This window comes from Ranitomeya imitator, chromosome 1 (assembly GCF_032444005.1).
Source record: "Ranitomeya imitator isolate aRanImi1 chromosome 1, aRanImi1.pri, whole genome shotgun sequence".
NCBI classification, from domain to species: Eukaryota; Metazoa; Chordata; class Amphibia; order Anura; family Dendrobatidae; genus Ranitomeya; species Ranitomeya imitator.
The window spans coordinates 751900589-751918482 of NC_091282.1; the positions used below are offsets into that span (position 1 = coordinate 751900589).

At 44.3% G+C, this 17894-nt stretch overlaps 1 protein-coding gene across 1 annotated transcript in view; it reads left to right on the plus strand.

The window, feature by feature from the left end:
• The window catches only part of LOC138645463 (uncharacterized), a 93408-nt gene that overhangs the window by 10401 nt on the left and 65113 nt on the right, over positions 1-17894 (plus strand). Inside the window, exons 2-4 of the mRNA XM_069734807.1 lie at positions 7938-8466; positions 15533-15629; positions 17781-17882. Of these exons, the coding sequence (XP_069590908.1) occupies positions 7938-8466; positions 15533-15629; positions 17781-17882 (728 nt within the window). The remainder of the gene's footprint in view (positions 1-7937; positions 8467-15532; positions 15630-17780; positions 17883-17894) is intronic.

Sequence of the window (17894 nt, forward strand, 5' to 3'; positions counted from 1 at the left end):
TAGAGTCCGGGTTGCGGGGAGGTAGGCAACTCGGGTGTACTCATAACCTCTGTGGGAAAGACTCGTTTTTTTCCTTCCAGCTATACTATATGTGGGAGAAAATAAGGTTGATCTGTCCGCCTTCTTGGACAGTGGGGCGGGGTTTAAATTGGTCGACGCAGGGTTCGTCCGGGACCAAGGCCTTGTCTCACAAACCTTGTCCAGACCTATACCCATAATGGCTATTGATTCCGGTTCTCTAAGACAGGGGCACTTCACGCATGTAGTCCATGACTTACGGTTACAGGTAGGGGCCATACACTCTGAGGTGTTAAAATGTTATGTGCTTGAGGGCTTGCCCTCACCTGTGGTACTGGGACTTCCTTGGCTCGCTCTGCACAATCCAGTAATTGATTGGCAGACAGAGGAATTGGTAAAATGGAGTACATACTGTCAAGGACACTGTTTGGGTACCCGGTTGGCAAGGGTGGATACCCAGTCTGTGCCCCATTACCTGTCAGACTTCGTGGATGTGTTTTCTGAGCAGGGGAGCCAAGAGCTTCCCCCACATCATCCTTATGATTGTGCCATCAATCTGGTTCCTGGTGCCAAGCTGCCCAAGAGCAGACTCTATAACCTCTCAGGTCCAGAAAGGCAGGCCATGAAGGACTATATTACAGAAAGTCTGGCTAAGGGCCATATCCGACCTTCCTCTTCACCCCTTGCTGCAGGGTTCTTTTTCGTAAAGAAGGATGGCAGGTTACGTCCTTGCCTGGATTTCCAGGAACTTAATGCTATCACGGTCCGTGATCCGTATCCGCTACCTCTGATACCTGACCTTTTTAATCAAATTGTTGGGGCAAAATGGTTCTCTAAAATGGACCTCAGGGGGGCGTACAATCTCATCCGCATTAAGGAGGGTGATGAGTGGAAGACTGCGTTCAATACGCCAGAAGGACACTACGAGAATCTAGTGATGCCTTTTGGGTTGACGAACGTGGATCGCCCCCAGACACAGGGCCACGAGTTCTCGGTACCGGGCCTCTCTGGTTCGGTTCTGAGACTGTCACGATGGCTAGACCTGGTCCGCGACCCTGCTAAGGGGCGTCCAATAAAGGTGGTACAGTGTGTCAGGGGTTCGGGACGCCACCTGTGGTGTTGGGTCAGGGTGACCGACGCTGCTGTGGGGTCCACTGGGGTGATGGAATGGCAGCTGGATGGTATACCTTCCCACAGGTGAAGTGTGTCCCCAGGGCTTTCCAGTAAGGTGGATGGTGATGATGTGAGGCACAGTTAATAACGAGGACACAAGGTTGCAGTCTCTTTACCTCTTTACTGAAGACTTCAGGATCCTCAATCCAGAGCACGCTTAACAGGGCTATCTGAGACCGGCCAGTCCGATGGGCACTTCCAGAGTTTCCTTCGCAGATGGAAATCGTTGCCTACCACTAGCGCCTGTGTGCTGTAGTGCTACCCTGCTGAGCATTCGGAATAGTCCTCACAACTGCTGTGTTTGTTCTCTACAGCTCTCTCTCTTTCTTTAGTTCCAGATGTTACTAGTTTCTCGTCCCCCAGTATGTTTTGGCTAGGACGCACCCATATGACGGGAAGGCCTGGAGGTCTTCCGGGACCCTAGAGACGCCCCTCTCCCACTGTTGCCTTCTATGTCTTCGTAGGAAATTTAAGGTAGACAGCCAATCTATAATTAACTGTCCTGCCGAGTTCGAAGTAAGGCCTAGAGTCAGTTACTCCCGCGGTGTTCCAGCCACCGGCTACGTGCCTCAGTAGGATGTTGCCTCAGTCTCACAGCACTACTCCTACTGGTACTCCTTTGTGCTTGATCTCGTTTACACTGTTCCACAATATCCTTCCCTTCGTGTCTCTTTCTTAGGATACCGCCGCAGGGTAGTGCAGGCGCGGTTCCATAACGTTCTGCTCTGTTCGCTAGGCACCTGCCAGGTTCCCACGCCTGACAGGGACCCCCCTGTGTCTTCTCCCTGCAACACCCCCTGCCACGGGATGTTGCCTGAATCCAACCCAGTCAGCTTCTGACTAACTTCCTCCCCAACCCCTAGTTTTACCAGTGTGAGGAGTGGCCCAGTAAATAAAGCCTTTTTCTCCCCCTAGTGGCCGGAGTGTGAAGTGTAATGTGTTCTGGTGATACCTGGTCAGGAGAGCTCCTTTAGTGCCATCAGACGTACCATCACTCCCCTTAGTGGCAGAGCGTTATACTGCAACGACCAGATCTCTGTGGCGCTGCAAACGCGCCCACCGTCTTCCAGCACTTTATTAATGACATCTTTAGTCACCTTGTAGGCAGGTTTGCTGTTATCTGCCTGGATGACATTCTTGTGTACTCACCTGACCTTGAGTCACACCAGCAACATGTCAGACAAGTCCTACAGATACTTCGTGACAATAAATTGTATGTCAAACCTGAAAAGTGCATGTTCTCGGTGGCGGAGATCCCTTTCCTTGGATATGTAATATCTGGCACCGGTTTTCGCATGGATCCGGTGAAAGTCTGGGCTGTATTGGAATGGGATCGTCCGGAGAATTTGAAGGCCTTACAAAAGTTTTTGGGTTTTGCCAATTACTACCGTAAATTCATAAAGAACTTTTCAGTAGTAGCTAAACCACTCACTGATATGACTAAAAAAGGGACGGATTTCTCCAAGTGGTCCAGTCCTGCCAGGGAGGCATTTGACACTTTGAAAGGGTGTTTTGCTTCTGCGCCGATTCTTATTCAGCCTGATGTCACTCAGCCATTCATTGTGGAGGTGGATGCATCCGAGGTAGGAGTGGGGGCTGTATTATCGCAAGGTGCGTCTCCTGGTAAATGGCAACCATGCGCTTACTTCTCTAAAAAACTGTCGCCAGCTGAGAGAAACTATGATATTGGTAATAGGGAACTCTTAGCTATCAAATGGGCATTTGAGGAGTGGCGTCATTTCTTGGATGGAGCGGTTCACCCTGTGATGGTGATCACTGACCATAAGAATTTGGTTTACTTGGAGTCGGCAAAACGTCTTACACCTCGTCAGGCAAGATGGGCTTTGTTCTTTACCAGATTTAACTTTTTCGTTACTTTTAGGCCGGGAAGCAAAAATGTTAAGGCAGATGCTTTGTCCCATTGCTTTCCTGGGGGAGGTGATAAGTGCAAACCGGTACCTATTCTTCAAAAAGGGGTAGTAATGGCATCCAAATGTTCCAATCTTGAACGAGAGGTTGTGGACGCTCAGGGGGACGCCCCTGCTACCTGTCCTCTTGGTAAACTATTTGTACCAGTCAATCTCCGTCTTAGAATCCTCAGTGAACATCATGATACGGTGCTGGCTGGACATCCAGGGATTAAGGCTACCGCGGATCTACTTACTCGGCGTTTTTGGTGTGTTTAAGGATGTTCAGGAATATGTCGCCGCCTGCAAAATCTGTGCGCGTTCTAAGACTTCACATACTAGTCCGTCAGGGGCTCTCCTACCTTTGGAGATTCCCAGCAGACCTTGGACTCATTTATCGGTCGATTTTTTTTTTTTTTTTTTTTTTTTTTTTTTTTTTTTTATTAAGGATCTACCTGTGTCTGCAGGGAACACTGTAATTCTGGTGGTAGTAGACAGGTTCAGTAAAATGTCTCATTTTATTGCTTTGCCTAATGCCAAAACTCTGGCGCAAATCTTCGTCAGGGAAATAATTAGACTGCATGGGATTCCTACGCATATTGTATCTGATCGGGGGGTGCAGTTTATCTCCAAATTTTGGAGGGTGTTTTGCACCTGTCTGGGGATCCATTTGTCTTTTTCTTCGGCGTTTCACCCACAGTCTAACGGGCAGACTGAACGGGTTAATCAGAATTTGGAGACATATCTTAGATGTTTTGTATCTGAGAATCAGGAGGACTGGGTGACCTACTTACCGTTGGCCGAATTTGCAGTTAATAATCGCTGTCAGGAATCAACTGGTAAGTCCCCATTTTTTGGGGGGGGCATATGGGTTTCATCCGCAGTTTAGTTCCTTCAATGGTGATTGCCCTTCTGGTTTACCGGAGGAAGAACGTTTCTCCTTCTATTTCTACTATTTGGCAGGGGGTGATTAATAATTTGCAAAAGATGGGCTCCAAATATAAGAGTGTGGCTGATCGGAGACGTTTGGTGGGTCCGGACCTGAGTGTTGGTGACTTGGTGTGGCTGTCCTCAAGGAACATTAAGCTAAAGGTTCCATCTTGGAAATTGGGTCCCAGGTTTATTGGTCCCTATAAGATCCTAGCCGTCGTCAATCCGGTAGCATTCCGCCTTGCACTGCCATCTACTTTTAAAATCCACAATGTGTTTCACCGTTCTCTTCTCAAGAAGTACGTGGCATCTGCAGGATTTTCACCTCTGCCACCTTCTCCTGTCATTGACGATGGTAATCTGGAGTTCCAGATAGCCAAGGTCTTAGATTCTCGTCTGGTTCGTCGGTCACTTCAATACATGGTACATTGGAAGGGGTACGGTCCTGAGGAGAGGATGTGGGTTCCAGCTTCCGACGTTCATGCGACCAGACTGGTTCGGGCCTTTCATGCGGCCCACCCAGATAAACCAGGTCCTGAGGTTCCGGAGGTCCCACATAGAAGGGGGAATACTGTCACGGAGTTACCGCGACAGAGCAATACCAGAAGACCACGGTGTCTGACTACTTCTGCTTCATCGCTGAGGAGAAGCACTTCTCCTATGTATTAAAGGTGTTTTGTTTTCTTTCAGCAGGACAGGGGTTAATAGGCCATGTGGAAATTCCTGCTTTCAGCTGTGCTCGGTTAGCCACTCCTCTCTCCTATAAAAGCTAGGCCTTCTGGTCAGATCCTTGTCTGAAATAGCACTTGCTTGATATACCTGGAGTAGTGAGGAGCTGGTGTTTGGAGAGCTGGAGGAATTTATTTTGCCACAGTTGTATGGTTTGTACGCTTGGAATATTCCTCATCCTTACCTGCTTTATTTGCCCTCCCCGTCCTTCACACCCTGGTGGATACCTTTGTTATTTGCGAGAGCATATTTTGTGTGAGTGGAGTTTTCTTTTTACCCTTGTCTTTGTTCCCCTGTTTGTCGGGTTGGTGTACTGTTGTACACTGTAGCGCCTCTCTTCCCGGGGAGGGGGACAGACGCAGGGCAGCAGTCAGGAGACAGGGCGAGGGCGGAGGCCCCGGCATCCACACCATCTGAGGTATCCTGGGGAACAGGGCGAGTTAGGGCGCCCCCAAGAGCTAAGGCCAGGGAAGGTGCCCCTGGTCCCAGTTTACTCGCCAGTCCAATCGTGACATGTAGTCTATCAGCCCAGGAGAGAAATCACATTAGGATAGGTTCCCAGCAAAGAGGATCGCCTTCTCATTGGCTGCTGGGCACACATGAATTGGCCAATTTATGCGCTAAGTATCTTCATTTTGCCTATTTTCTTGACAGGGATAATAAACATAGTGATGTCACAGCACAGGGCAATACACTCCGTGATGTCACAGTACAGGGATAATACACAGTGCTGTAATAGTACAGGGATAATGCATATAGTGATGTCACAGCACAGGGATGATGTCACAGCACAGGGATAATGCAATCAGTGATGTCACAGTACAGGGACTATACACACAGTTATGTAATAGTACAGGGGTTATACACACAGTGATGTCACAGTTACAGGGACAATACACACAGTGATTATACAGCACAGGGACCTTTACACACAGTTATGTAATAGTACAGGGGTAATACACACAGTGATGTCACAGTACAGTAATACACCCTGCGATGTCAGTTACAGGGATAAGCAATGATGTCACAGCACAGGGACAATTTACACAGTGATGTCACAGCACAGGGACAATACACACAATTGTGTAATATTACAGGGGTAATACACACAGTGATGTCACAGTACAGTAATACATACAGCAATGTCACAGTTACAGGGATAAGCAATGATGTCACAGCACAAGGACAATTTATACAGTGATGTCACAGCACCGGTACGATACACATAGTGATGTCACAGCACAGGGACAATACACAATGATGTCACAGTACAGGGATAATACACATAGTGATGTCACAGCATAGGGCTAATATACACAGTGATGTCACAGTACAGTAATACACACAGCGATGTCACAGTACAGAGATAATAAACAATGATTTGGGGCATCGGTGCTCAGGAAGGATATAATGGAACTAGAGAGAATACAAAGGAGGGCAACAAAATTAATAAAGGGGATGGGAGAACTACAATACCCAGACAGATTAGCGAAATTAGGATTATTTAGTCTACAAAAAAGACGACTGAGGGGCGATCTAATAACCATGTATAAGTATATAAGGGGACAATACAAATATCTTGCTGAGGATCTGTTTATACCAAGGAAGGTGACGGGCACAAGGGGGCATTCTTTGCGTCTGGAGGAGAGAAGGTTTTTCCACCAACATAGAAGAGGATTCTTTACTGTTAGGGCAGTGAGAATCTGGAATTGCTTGCCTGAGGAGGTGGTGATGGCGAACTCAGTCGAGGGGTTCAAGAGAGGCCTGGATGTCTTCCTGGAGCAGAACAATATTGTATCATACAATTATTAGGTTCTGTAGAAGGACGTAGATCTGGGGATTTATTATGATGGAATATAGGCTGAACTGGATGGACAAATGTCTTTTTTCTGCCTTACTAACTGTTACTATGATGTCATAGCACACGGATAATATATACAGTGACGTCAAAGTGCAGAGATAATGAACACAGTGATGTCACACCACTAGGATAATACACACAGTGATGTCACAACAGGGGTAATACAGTGATATCATAGCACAGGGATAATACACAGTGATGTCACAGCACAGGGATAATAAACATAGTGATGTCACAGCACAGGCATAATACACACAGTGATGTCACAATAGGGGTAATACTTATAGTGATATCACAGCACAGGGACAATACACATAGTAATGTCAAAGCACGGGGACAATACACACAGTGATGTCACAGCACAGGGATAATACACACAGTGATGTAATAGTACAGGGGTAATGCACACAGTGATGTCACAGTACAGTAATGTACACAGCGATGTTACAGGGATAATAAACAATGATGGCATACACAGTTATGTCATAGCACTGGGACAATAGACATAACGATGTCACATTACAGAGGTAATAAACACAATGTTGTCACAGTAAAGTGATTATAAACAGTGATGTCACAGCACAGGGATAAAACACAGTGATGTCACAGCAGGGATAATACACACAGTGATGTCACAGCACAGGGATAATACACACAGTGATGTAATAGTACAGGGGTAATGCACACAGTGATGTTACAGTACAGTAATACACACAGCGATGTTGCAGGCATAATAAACAATGATGTCATAGCACAAGGATAATACACACAGTGATGTCACAGCAGGGATAATACACAGTGATGTCACAGCACAGGGATAATGCACACAGTGATGTCACAATACAGAGGTAATAAATACAATGATGTCGCAGTAAAGTGATTATAAGCAGCGATGTCGCATTATGAGGTAAAAAAGCATTAGAATAATTCCAACAATAATGTCAACCACAAAGGTATCGCACATAGTGATGCCACTTTAGAGTAGTAACACTGGTTTCTCGCTGTTTGTATAATAACCTTGAAATTCTTAGTGTGGCAGTGGACTGGACTTCTGATTTATCTTTTATTTTACCTATAGACCATTTTCTGCCCTATCACATACTCCAATGCACTTTATGTACGGTAATTAGTTGCCTGGAAATAAGTTTTATATTTAAAAAAAAAAAAAACACAAATATGCAAATGTTATTCCCATGCACTTTTTACAGTTGATTTTCCAGTTCTGGTGGTCAGATCACTTCTGACCCTCCATGTGTAGGTGCACAATATACATTGTGGGGGATAAGTCACTTCTCATTGCTTGTATCTTACTCTTACAGAACATTTGAACAGTCTGATCAGGAAACAAGAATACTACAATGCCTGTTTACTCATCCATGATGTGGAGCAAAATGAAAAATGTGACGGCAGCGAGTTGTATGAGGCCGTAGCCCAGGAGATGTGGAGATGCTTGACTCTGGCCCTCGATGGTGATTCCAATCAGACTGTGACTCTTCAGTCCATCTCTCAATGTATTCAATGGGCAAAGCAGCAACAATGCAACAAAGGTCCTGACTGGAGCCCACAAATGTGGGTCAATCACGTAGAGAGTCTTTTTGAAAATGATATTAAGAAGCACAATGCAAAACTGGAACTCGAAAGTGGCCTGGACCAATATCTGGAGGAACTTGAAAAGAATCTGTCAGAGATTATATTGAGACTTGAACATTTTCCAGATTTCCTGACTGCGTCCCACTTGAAGTGCCTACACGTCGAGTTATTTAAACAACTCACAACTTTGGTCGATAAGAAACTAAAATACGAAGATCACGTGCTGCTGTTCAAATGGGCTCATAAGGAGCATAGAAGGTGCGGTATATTTTGGTAAACACACTTGTTAAGTATTTTAATATGCCATGTTGTAGGGTAAATCCAGGATTAGGAAAACATCTGATTTCTTCCAAAAGCAGTGCAAGACATGCTCTTTCCTACACGTTACACATCACAAATACATACACGCATTACACTTATTTATGTCTCCAAAAAAGCTGTCCCGTTATAGCAGTGGAGGAACGCTGTGATGAGCAGAGCTGTCTCTGCGGATTTCTTACTTTTCCTCTTCTTTTAGTCCCGACAGAGCTGCTTCCCAATCGGGTTACAGCAGCAGGTAAGAAGCTATGGCTGTTGTAACTTAAAGTTACATTCTCAAGTTCGAAAATTATTCCCTATCAGCAGGATGGGCAATAAATTTCCATTTCCAATCACTGGATTTCCCAATGATCTCAAGTACCGAGATCCAGCTGAATGGAGAGGAGATCAATCATGTTTACTGACACTCCGTCTATTCTACTGGGATTGCCGAAGATTAGCCAAGGTCAGTTCTCGGTAATCTTCGGCGCTGCCATTGTGAGTGAATAGAGTTGCCGTGTTCATGATTGACCACTGATCCATTCACACTGGGCTATTCAGAGCCCCAGTTCTCTGTATTGCTAGGGGCCCAATGCTCGGCCTCCCAGTATAGTCGGTGTGAATTTATTTGCACGTTATAATCCATCAGTAGTTTGTTGCTGATGGAATAGGAATGGGCGCACACCTGATGGCTCTACATTTGTTTAGCCGACTTGGTGCAACGTCATCGTCCATCGTCATTGATGTGGTGTGATGTACATGGGACGTTCCACCAGGACAGTTAATCAGAAGAAGAGCCATGGACGTTGTCAGGTAAGGTACTCCCTCTTCCATTCCAGCGGCCACAGACCACTGCTGCGGCTGATGGAATGAAGCAAGCAAATCAATTGACACCAACTCTAAGCCCCAGTGATCAGAAAGTTATCTACTATCCCTGGATAGGGGATAATCTTCAAACTTGAGAATACCCCTTTAAAGAAACTGATTTTACCAGGACTCTCTCTGGACTCCCCAGTGTTGCTTTGCAGCCTTCATGGCTATGCTGTAGCGAGCCTGACCTCACTAGCTTTGTCCCAGGCATGTGTTGGCTGCTTTTCATGATCAGTCACCACCAGCTCTGTGACCGATCACTGCTTCGTACTTTCTTTGCCTGTTTCTGGCTGGTCAGTGATCCGTTTACCCTCTGCTTTATCACATAAATCGCAGCACGTGCTACTTTAATCCGAGTTTGGGACATTCAAGTCTATGGGTGTGTAAAAAAAAAAAAACAACTGGATCCCACAGGGACCATCAGAGAGGCATCAGACTTTTATGGATAGATTTCAGTTATAAACCTAGGAAACTGTATGTGATCATGTACATGTTTTAGTGTAGTTGTATGCACAGTGACACCACACAGATGTAAAAAAACAAACACAAGATGAAATTAGAAAAAAAAAAAATCGCACAATTTTTCTGAATGGAAGTCGAAAAAATGTTCATACACTCATCTGCGGGTGCTGCATACACCCGCTCCTGTTATGTGCTGGAGACTAAGGCTGTGTGCACACGTAGCCGATTTTTTTTTTGCGTTTTTTTCGCTATAAAAACGTTATAAAACCATGAATATAACGCTCACATTAAGCATCCTATTTAATAGAATGCAATCCCCATTTTTTTTGTGCACATGCTGCGTTGTTTTCCTGAGCGGAATCGCATTCCAGAAAAAAACGCAGCATATTCATTAAATTGCGGGGATTCCGCATACATAAGAATGCATTGATCTGCTTACTTCCCGCATGGGGCTATGCCCACCATGTGGGAAGTAAGCAGATCATGTGCGGTTGGTACCCAGGGTGGAGGAGAGGAGACTCTCCCCCACAGACTGGGCACCATATAATTGTTAAAAAAAAAAAGAATTAAAATAAAAAATAGTGATATACTCACCTTCTGATGGCCCCGGAGTCCTCCCGCCTCTCAGCGGTGCACGCGGCCACTTCCGTTCCCATGGATGCTTTGTGTGAAGGACCTGCGATGACATCGCGGTCATGTGACCGTGACGTCATCGCAGGTCCTGCACACAAAGCATCTATAGGAACAGAAGCCGCCGCGTGCACCGCTGAAGAGATCGGCTGCCTTCGGAAAGTGAGAATAACCATTTTTTCATTTTTTTTTTTAAAATTATTTTTAACATCTCATTTTACCATTGATGCTGCATAGGCAGCATCAATAGTAAAAAGTTAATCACACTTGTCAAACACTACGTTTGACAAGTGTGACCAACCTGTCAATCAGTTTTCCAAGCGATGCTACAGATCGCTTGGAAAACGCTAGCATTCTGCAAATTAATTATGCTTGCAAAACGCTAGTTTTTAGCAGGAATATGCATGCCAATTCCACATGCGATATACCCGCGGCAGGAGTTGCAGAATTGCCGCCGAAATTTCCGTGGCAGTTCTGCGACGTGTGCACCTAGCCTTAATGTTACAAAGCAATAAATATGCCGGACTAAAGGCTTATTATAAAATGTCGCCCAGATGTACCTCATGGGAAATAGAAAAGCGTTCTTGCACAATATCTACAGTTGATCAAACCAGATTTCATATTGGAAGTCAGAATGCAAACTATATATAAAACACAGTCATCCTAATCTCACAAATACTGGGTTTACCCTTTATTAACGTCTTTATTCGCGAATTTCTGCAAAATCAAAACTATGATGAACCACGGTAAAAGCAGTGACAAGGTAAGTTATGACCTGTCGCTAGATGCTCACCTCCATACTGACGGGAACATCCATCACATCCTTAACCTTGTAAAACCCCGGTAGTCTGGAATATTGTCATATGTAAGCCCACCTTCTTGGGACTTTTTTCTTTTTATTTAAATGCTTGTATTTCTGGCCATAAAGCAATTTTGCTATTGAGTTTTGATACTAATTTTTGAGTGTTTGGATTCTATATCCTCTGTGTATCACTGGACATATAGCAGATTTCAGAGTGAGGTAACGGTGAATCCATCAGTGCGCTCATCTGACAGCTGGCTTTGTAAGCCTTATATTTCTTTTCCTGAACAGTGAAAGTTGAACTTTGAGTTGATCATTAAAAATGTTTTAGCTTTCTGCTTCACTGCCATCAATAACGCACAAATGAAGGAGAACTGTGCAAGGAATCCTCCAGGCCCTGAACCTTGAGCAATCAAGGAAGTAATCACAAAAGAGAGGGGAAGAAAAGGGAAAACTACCTACACCGTAGAAAATGGTAAAATACAAATTTACAATATTTGTATTACTCTCATACTTTTTAACTTTACCATTATCTACGGCGCTGGATGTTTTCCCCTTTCTTCCTCTACCTTTTTTGATTAGTATGTATCCTTAAGATAGTTTATTGATAGGTGTTGGTGCTACATCTGGGACACCCCCCACTGATCAGGTGTTCCCAGTGCTGCCCTGGACTGCTTAGTTGCGGAGTTGCACAGCACAGTTCCTTCAACTGCATAGTGGCCGCCAGGTACGGACTGGGGCTGAAATTCAGCCCTGGCATTTGAAATCACACAGGCCCATGTTGTCCCCGTCCCCAAGCACCGGATGGAATATATTACTAATCTTTCCCTGGATGGAGGAAAGTAAGATTTACTACAAGACCAATATGCTAATGATACCCGTGACCTGCTGGGGTAAGTGACGGAGTCAGCGACTTTGTGCTCCATCACAATTCTTAAAATTATGGATGTCTTGAGAACACAGATTCTGTTAACAATGTTCCAGACAAGGCAGCCCACAACCAGACAGGCCCTTCTGGCATTTGCCAGAATTGCCAAATGGCCAGTCCGGGCCTGGTGGCCGCAGTCGTGTACTGCACATCCACCCTTTGATTCATCGCCGGCATCGGGAATCACTGATTGGTGATGGTGCCGCAACCCCACCGGTCAGACATTGATGACCTATCATAAGGATAAGTCATCAATTTTAAAGTCCTGGACAGTCTGGTTAATTTCCTTAGAAGAAGAAGAGTTAAAGGCTGTACAGTCTTACAAGCTCGCTGACAGTTTTACTGGTAACTCAGTCTGCAGTCAGCTATGTACCGTGATGCATAGAGGCTGTGGAAGACTAACTTGTCCAAAATTTTGAACATATTCGTGTTACAAAATTGTTTTTTTTTTCTAGGACAAAAATGCTTGCATTTAAGTGATCGGAGCCAGGAGTTATTCACAGGTCAAGACTAGAATAACATGTATACTCATCCAGGACACATGTAGTACTGTAATATCACAAAAGAAACCTTAGCTACTTGTCTCTTTCTGAATCTATATAATGCTAGTGGTGCAGAATAGAACCATGCCACATATTAAAGGAATAACCAACCTTAAATGTATGTCTATTACTATTTTCACTTGCCTCGTTCTCATAGAGCTTCACACAAAGCCTCCCACCACAGATGTACTGATGGGGTACAGATACTGAAGTCTCACTCTAGTGATTGGTATGGCCACAACCAGTCTGCTTGTAATGGTTTGAATTTCCCTTTAAACTATTGGTTTGCTTATAGTTTTGCTACTTAGAAAGTAGCAGTTCTGCAATTTGTTATTTGAACAGATGTTTTGGCAATTACCATCACGGGTGATATTTCATTTGCAATCGTTCCCTAGAAGCCCCAAATTAATATTAGTATAAGTGTTGTAAATAGCATATGAAGATTGGGGGTCCCATTTAAAAGTTTTGCATTAGGCAGAGGCACAACAATGAGGGCATTCCTGGGCATTTTTTAGGTCAATCCAACTCTCAGTTTTCCAGTTCTAAATGTTGATAAGAATGTAAGAATACTGATGGCAGACAGGACATTTGGCTATGATCACATGAGATGGGCTTCTACCTCTGCACCAATTATAGCTACCACCCTGGCATCAGGACTCGGAGGCTTCAAGCTGAATTACAAGGTGTACATTTTCTACCCCTCGAGGTCGAGGTTGTTGGCAGTAAAAATTGCAAAACAGTCTATAAGGTTATGTACGTGTAACAAGGTGTCAAGGGGTGGTAGTCACAGGCGAGTTCACTAAGCAACAGTCAATGAGCACCCCAGCACTTTGTACAAGAAAAGATAAATAAAGTCCCTTGTGCAGCATGCTCCACTGCACACTCATGGGCTCTGTCAGATAACCCTCAGCTGCTGCCATGCCGGCTCCACATTCATGAGCTCTGCAAATCACTTCAGAGATGAGCTCTTTTTCCAACAGCTTAACCTTACTAGACAGCAGCATATTCATCTCACAAACAGCACAGTTCAAACACAGAGACATCTTCTTACGTATTCTTCACATCAGCAGCACAGTTCACGCAGGGCAACGTTTCATGTACTTTCTCTTCCTCTGCCATACGAGCAGACTCTAGTATCTCTGTCATTTCTTTCAAATTACTATTGGCATTCACGGCCGTATCTCTAGCCAGACTCTGTCCTGTCTGAAGTGTCATTTCCTCTGCCATCTGGGCAGCATCTTTGGACAGTTCATGTCCCATCTGTACCTTCAGCATCACCAGCTCCCTGTCAGCCCCTTGTCCGGTTCCAATAGGGAAAGGTGCTGGGAATGCCATCTCAGCTGCTCCCACCCTGGGCGTAGACCCCAGATCCTTCTTGGGAATGGTCCTGTTGAGCTGGTGCCCAACTGCACTATTCTTCAGCCGTGGGGCCCCTTACTGTGCCATCTGCAGACGTATGCCCCACAGACTGTAACTGTCTCTCACTGTATGCATTCTGCTCCTTGGGCAGACTGCCCAGGTGTCTGACAGAACCAGGAAGTGTCTGTCCTATATCTCCCTGCTCTGTGCTGCTCTGTTCTGTGCCCCTCCCATCTACTTAACTCCTTGCTGCCCGTACCTAAACTAATACTCTTATCTATCCGATTCTCTATCTCTAATGTGCCCCCTCTGTTCTAATCCCCCTACGGTCCTATACTGTCCCTAAGCTTACACAAAGTATATAACAAATGCATCACATGACAATACATGACACACATTAATGAACATTAGAGAACCGCACATTACATTAGCATTAGTGATCATGAATAACTGTCAGGGTGCCGCACGTGACACATGTGCTCAGTGTTCAGGAGAGAGGAAGCACGCGAGGGTCATTGCCACCTCCTTACATCTGCATCAAGTCCTGCTCTCCACAAAGCACTCAGTCCGTATTCAGATGAGAATCCATTTCTGCAGGTATCCTCCTGACATGTCTTGTCATTCATTCTCTGCTTTGGCTGCACTCACAATGTGGGTGCTTTGCATTTCAAAGTTAAATAACTAATTACCGCAATTAATGCCTGATTATTTCTGTACAAACAGAAAATGAAACTTTTTTTTGTGATTTGGAGTTTCCCAACGTCTCTGGAGGGCTGGGAATTTCCCCGTCTTATAAATTTATATTATTGCATGGAAACATTAAAAAACATGGAATTCTTTCCAAGAGATAGATGCCAGAGAACTGTGCCAGTAATACAACATTCATGATGTGATACATTGTTTCCATGTTAGTCTTACTTTCTTGTTAACTTCTTGTTAAGCCAGAGCTCTGTTTTTCTGATATAAAGCTGCTTATGTCTCCCACAGACTCACAGGTTAATTACTATTTTTTTGCTGACTGCTGCCACCAGTATGGGGTTCAACCTATGCACCAATTTTCACGGGGTGCAACACGGGGTGCCACACGGGGTGCCCCCTTGCAGATAGGCCAAAAGGGACTTTCCCACCATGTCCAACCTCTCTCTGGGGAGCATGCAGTGATCTCATCATCAACTATCTATCTATCTACTGTATCTATCTGTCTATCTATATATAGCAGATGTCGCTAATATAAATGTGGGTCAGTCGGCCTCACAGCAGGCTCAGCGGACCCCAGCACCTACCTGGATTTTTTTGGGTGCTAATGCCCTGAGCTCCCTCTACGACTACGAGTGACAATAGCTCCATACTATGCCTGTAGACTATATAAGAAAAATGGAATACTTTGTATTGCTGTTTTATATATGATGTAATAATGCCTGCATCCACATACAGGTTGTGCAAGTGCCGGGTTGGATCAGAAGATTTTGATCATATGCTGCTTGGAAACTGGTTCTTCAAAAGTGGGGACAAGATAGCTTCTACTGGACGTGTAAGTTAATTTAGCCTTGCGTTCTCGCACTTCAATGGGTGGGATATTTGTTACAAGACACTCTTAAAGACTATGGACACTTTTGGCATGGAAAACAAATGATTTTTACATCTATTAGAGGACATTTTTAGTTAATCAAATTGCTCTAAGTTTTAGGCTGAAAACTCCATTTTTGCATTCATTTCCAGACCTCCCAATATAAAGTTTACAGCGATCTGTATTTCACATAGTTTTCTGGTAGAAGTGTCCCTCATCTGTAATATAGGCTGGATGTGAGGTTAATGTATGCAGGGTGCTGCTGTTTTCACTTACATCATCTATCAGTACAGCTTCTATCCTGCACCTATTTTCTCTTTATGTCCTCGCCTTGTTTGCAGCCTGAGTCTATTTTCTTTGCTCTCCTTAAGACTTTACATACTTTTTACCCTGTCCATTTCAGATCTTTTTACAACTCCCTCCTGCTGTGATCTCTAACACTGAGTGAAAGGACAGAGAGTAAAGAGAGAAATCCAGGAGTTGGGTCTCTGATGGATTTGTAAAGATTATTCCCCATAATCCCTGCAGAATGTAAGCCCGCAAGGGCAGGGTCCTCGCCATCCCCCCCTCTGTATCAGTCTGTCATTGTTAGTTTTGTTTACTGTAAGTGATATCTGTAATTTGTACGTAACCCCTTTTCTCATGCACAGCACCATGGAATCAATGGTGCTATATAAATAAATAATAATAATAATAATTATCCAAATCACTCAGCTACATAAAGAACTGCGGCAAAACGGTTGAGAATTCATAAAGACTATTTAGAAAGTTGCATAACTTTCCATTTATTGCATTTAGCAAGCAAATGAGCAATAAAGTAGTATACGCCCCCATACACATTAGATTTAAGTCCACAGATCCCCCATATTGGACATGAGCGGTCAGCTATCTAAGGTGAATGGGGTCTTCCCAACTCTTCCTTAATAGAAGGGAGATGAAGCAGACATGTTGAATTACAGCTTTGCAGAAATCCTATTCCAGTAGCACTTTTGGTGAAGGTGATGGGTTCAGCCCCGGCTCCTCTCCAACTTCATCCATTTTGGCAGAACCAATTCAAATTGGTGTGAAAACGGCATAACTTGCAAAATTTGTGCGCAACTCTTCAAAGCATTTTATGCCAGTATTCTGGAGTGAAAACTTTGATGAACAGCCCCAATAATTTCCTGACTACTACCATAATATCAGAACTGGATGCGTGACTTTTCATACACCAAATTGGGTCGGGCACTGATCCTGTTATCAAAACTGCTAATAAAATTAACAGTACACAACTCCCACAAGAAAGAAGGATTGCAGACCACGCGGCCTGCCCTGTCCTCTCTGGAGCGATAAGTCGACATGTCTTGTTTTCACCCACACGGGGATTGCAATATTACATATGAATTATGCTGAATTAAAGGGGATGTCACATCTGGTTCCTATGGTGGCATATCAACAGAATACACTATAATTGTCCTAATGGTGTAGGTCTCACCGCTGAGACCCTCATACGCTGTGAGGAGTGGCACTCTCCATTCATTTCTACGGCAGCCCAGAAAATGGTTGGTGCTACCATAGAAATGAATGAAGAGAGACGCACAAACGCGGTCACCTCTCCTCTCACAGCGGTAGGCAACCAAGCCTTGTTCTCGGGGTACATGAGGCTCTAAGTGATGGGAAGTATATCAACTCTACATTTATGGCATGACCTGCCATGCCAATATGCCACAAATACGAAAGATGGGAATGGTCCTTTGATAAAGTCTTAGAGGTCCCAACTCTTGGCCGGAGGCTGTCGCCTTTTTCTTTTTTACATATGGGTGTATGTCCAAAAAGGATTCTGAGTCCTGAGTGTTGGGACTCTGCGCCTGAAATGTATTCAAGAGGGACTATGAATTTTCGCGTGTGCTGCAAGTCATATTAGCCTGTATTGGTATTGCTGCATTGACATGAATGGGGCGCAACTGCAATTCCAAACTCAACCTATAGTCAAGAGTGGCACTGTGACCGAAAAAAAAAATTATTTTTTTCTGATAACATTCAGACCTTTAATTTTATGGATAGTATATAGTAATAATAAAGTAGTGTATTAATATTTTCAGTGCAATGATGAAACCCATCATCTTTCCATTGCAGGAAGCAATGTATAGAACATTAGTTGAAATTCTTCAGAGTGAAATCGTGTGGAATTCGTATCCAGGCGGTGAAATTCGGTATTATTTCACTGATGTCTTACAGGTAACATTTGTG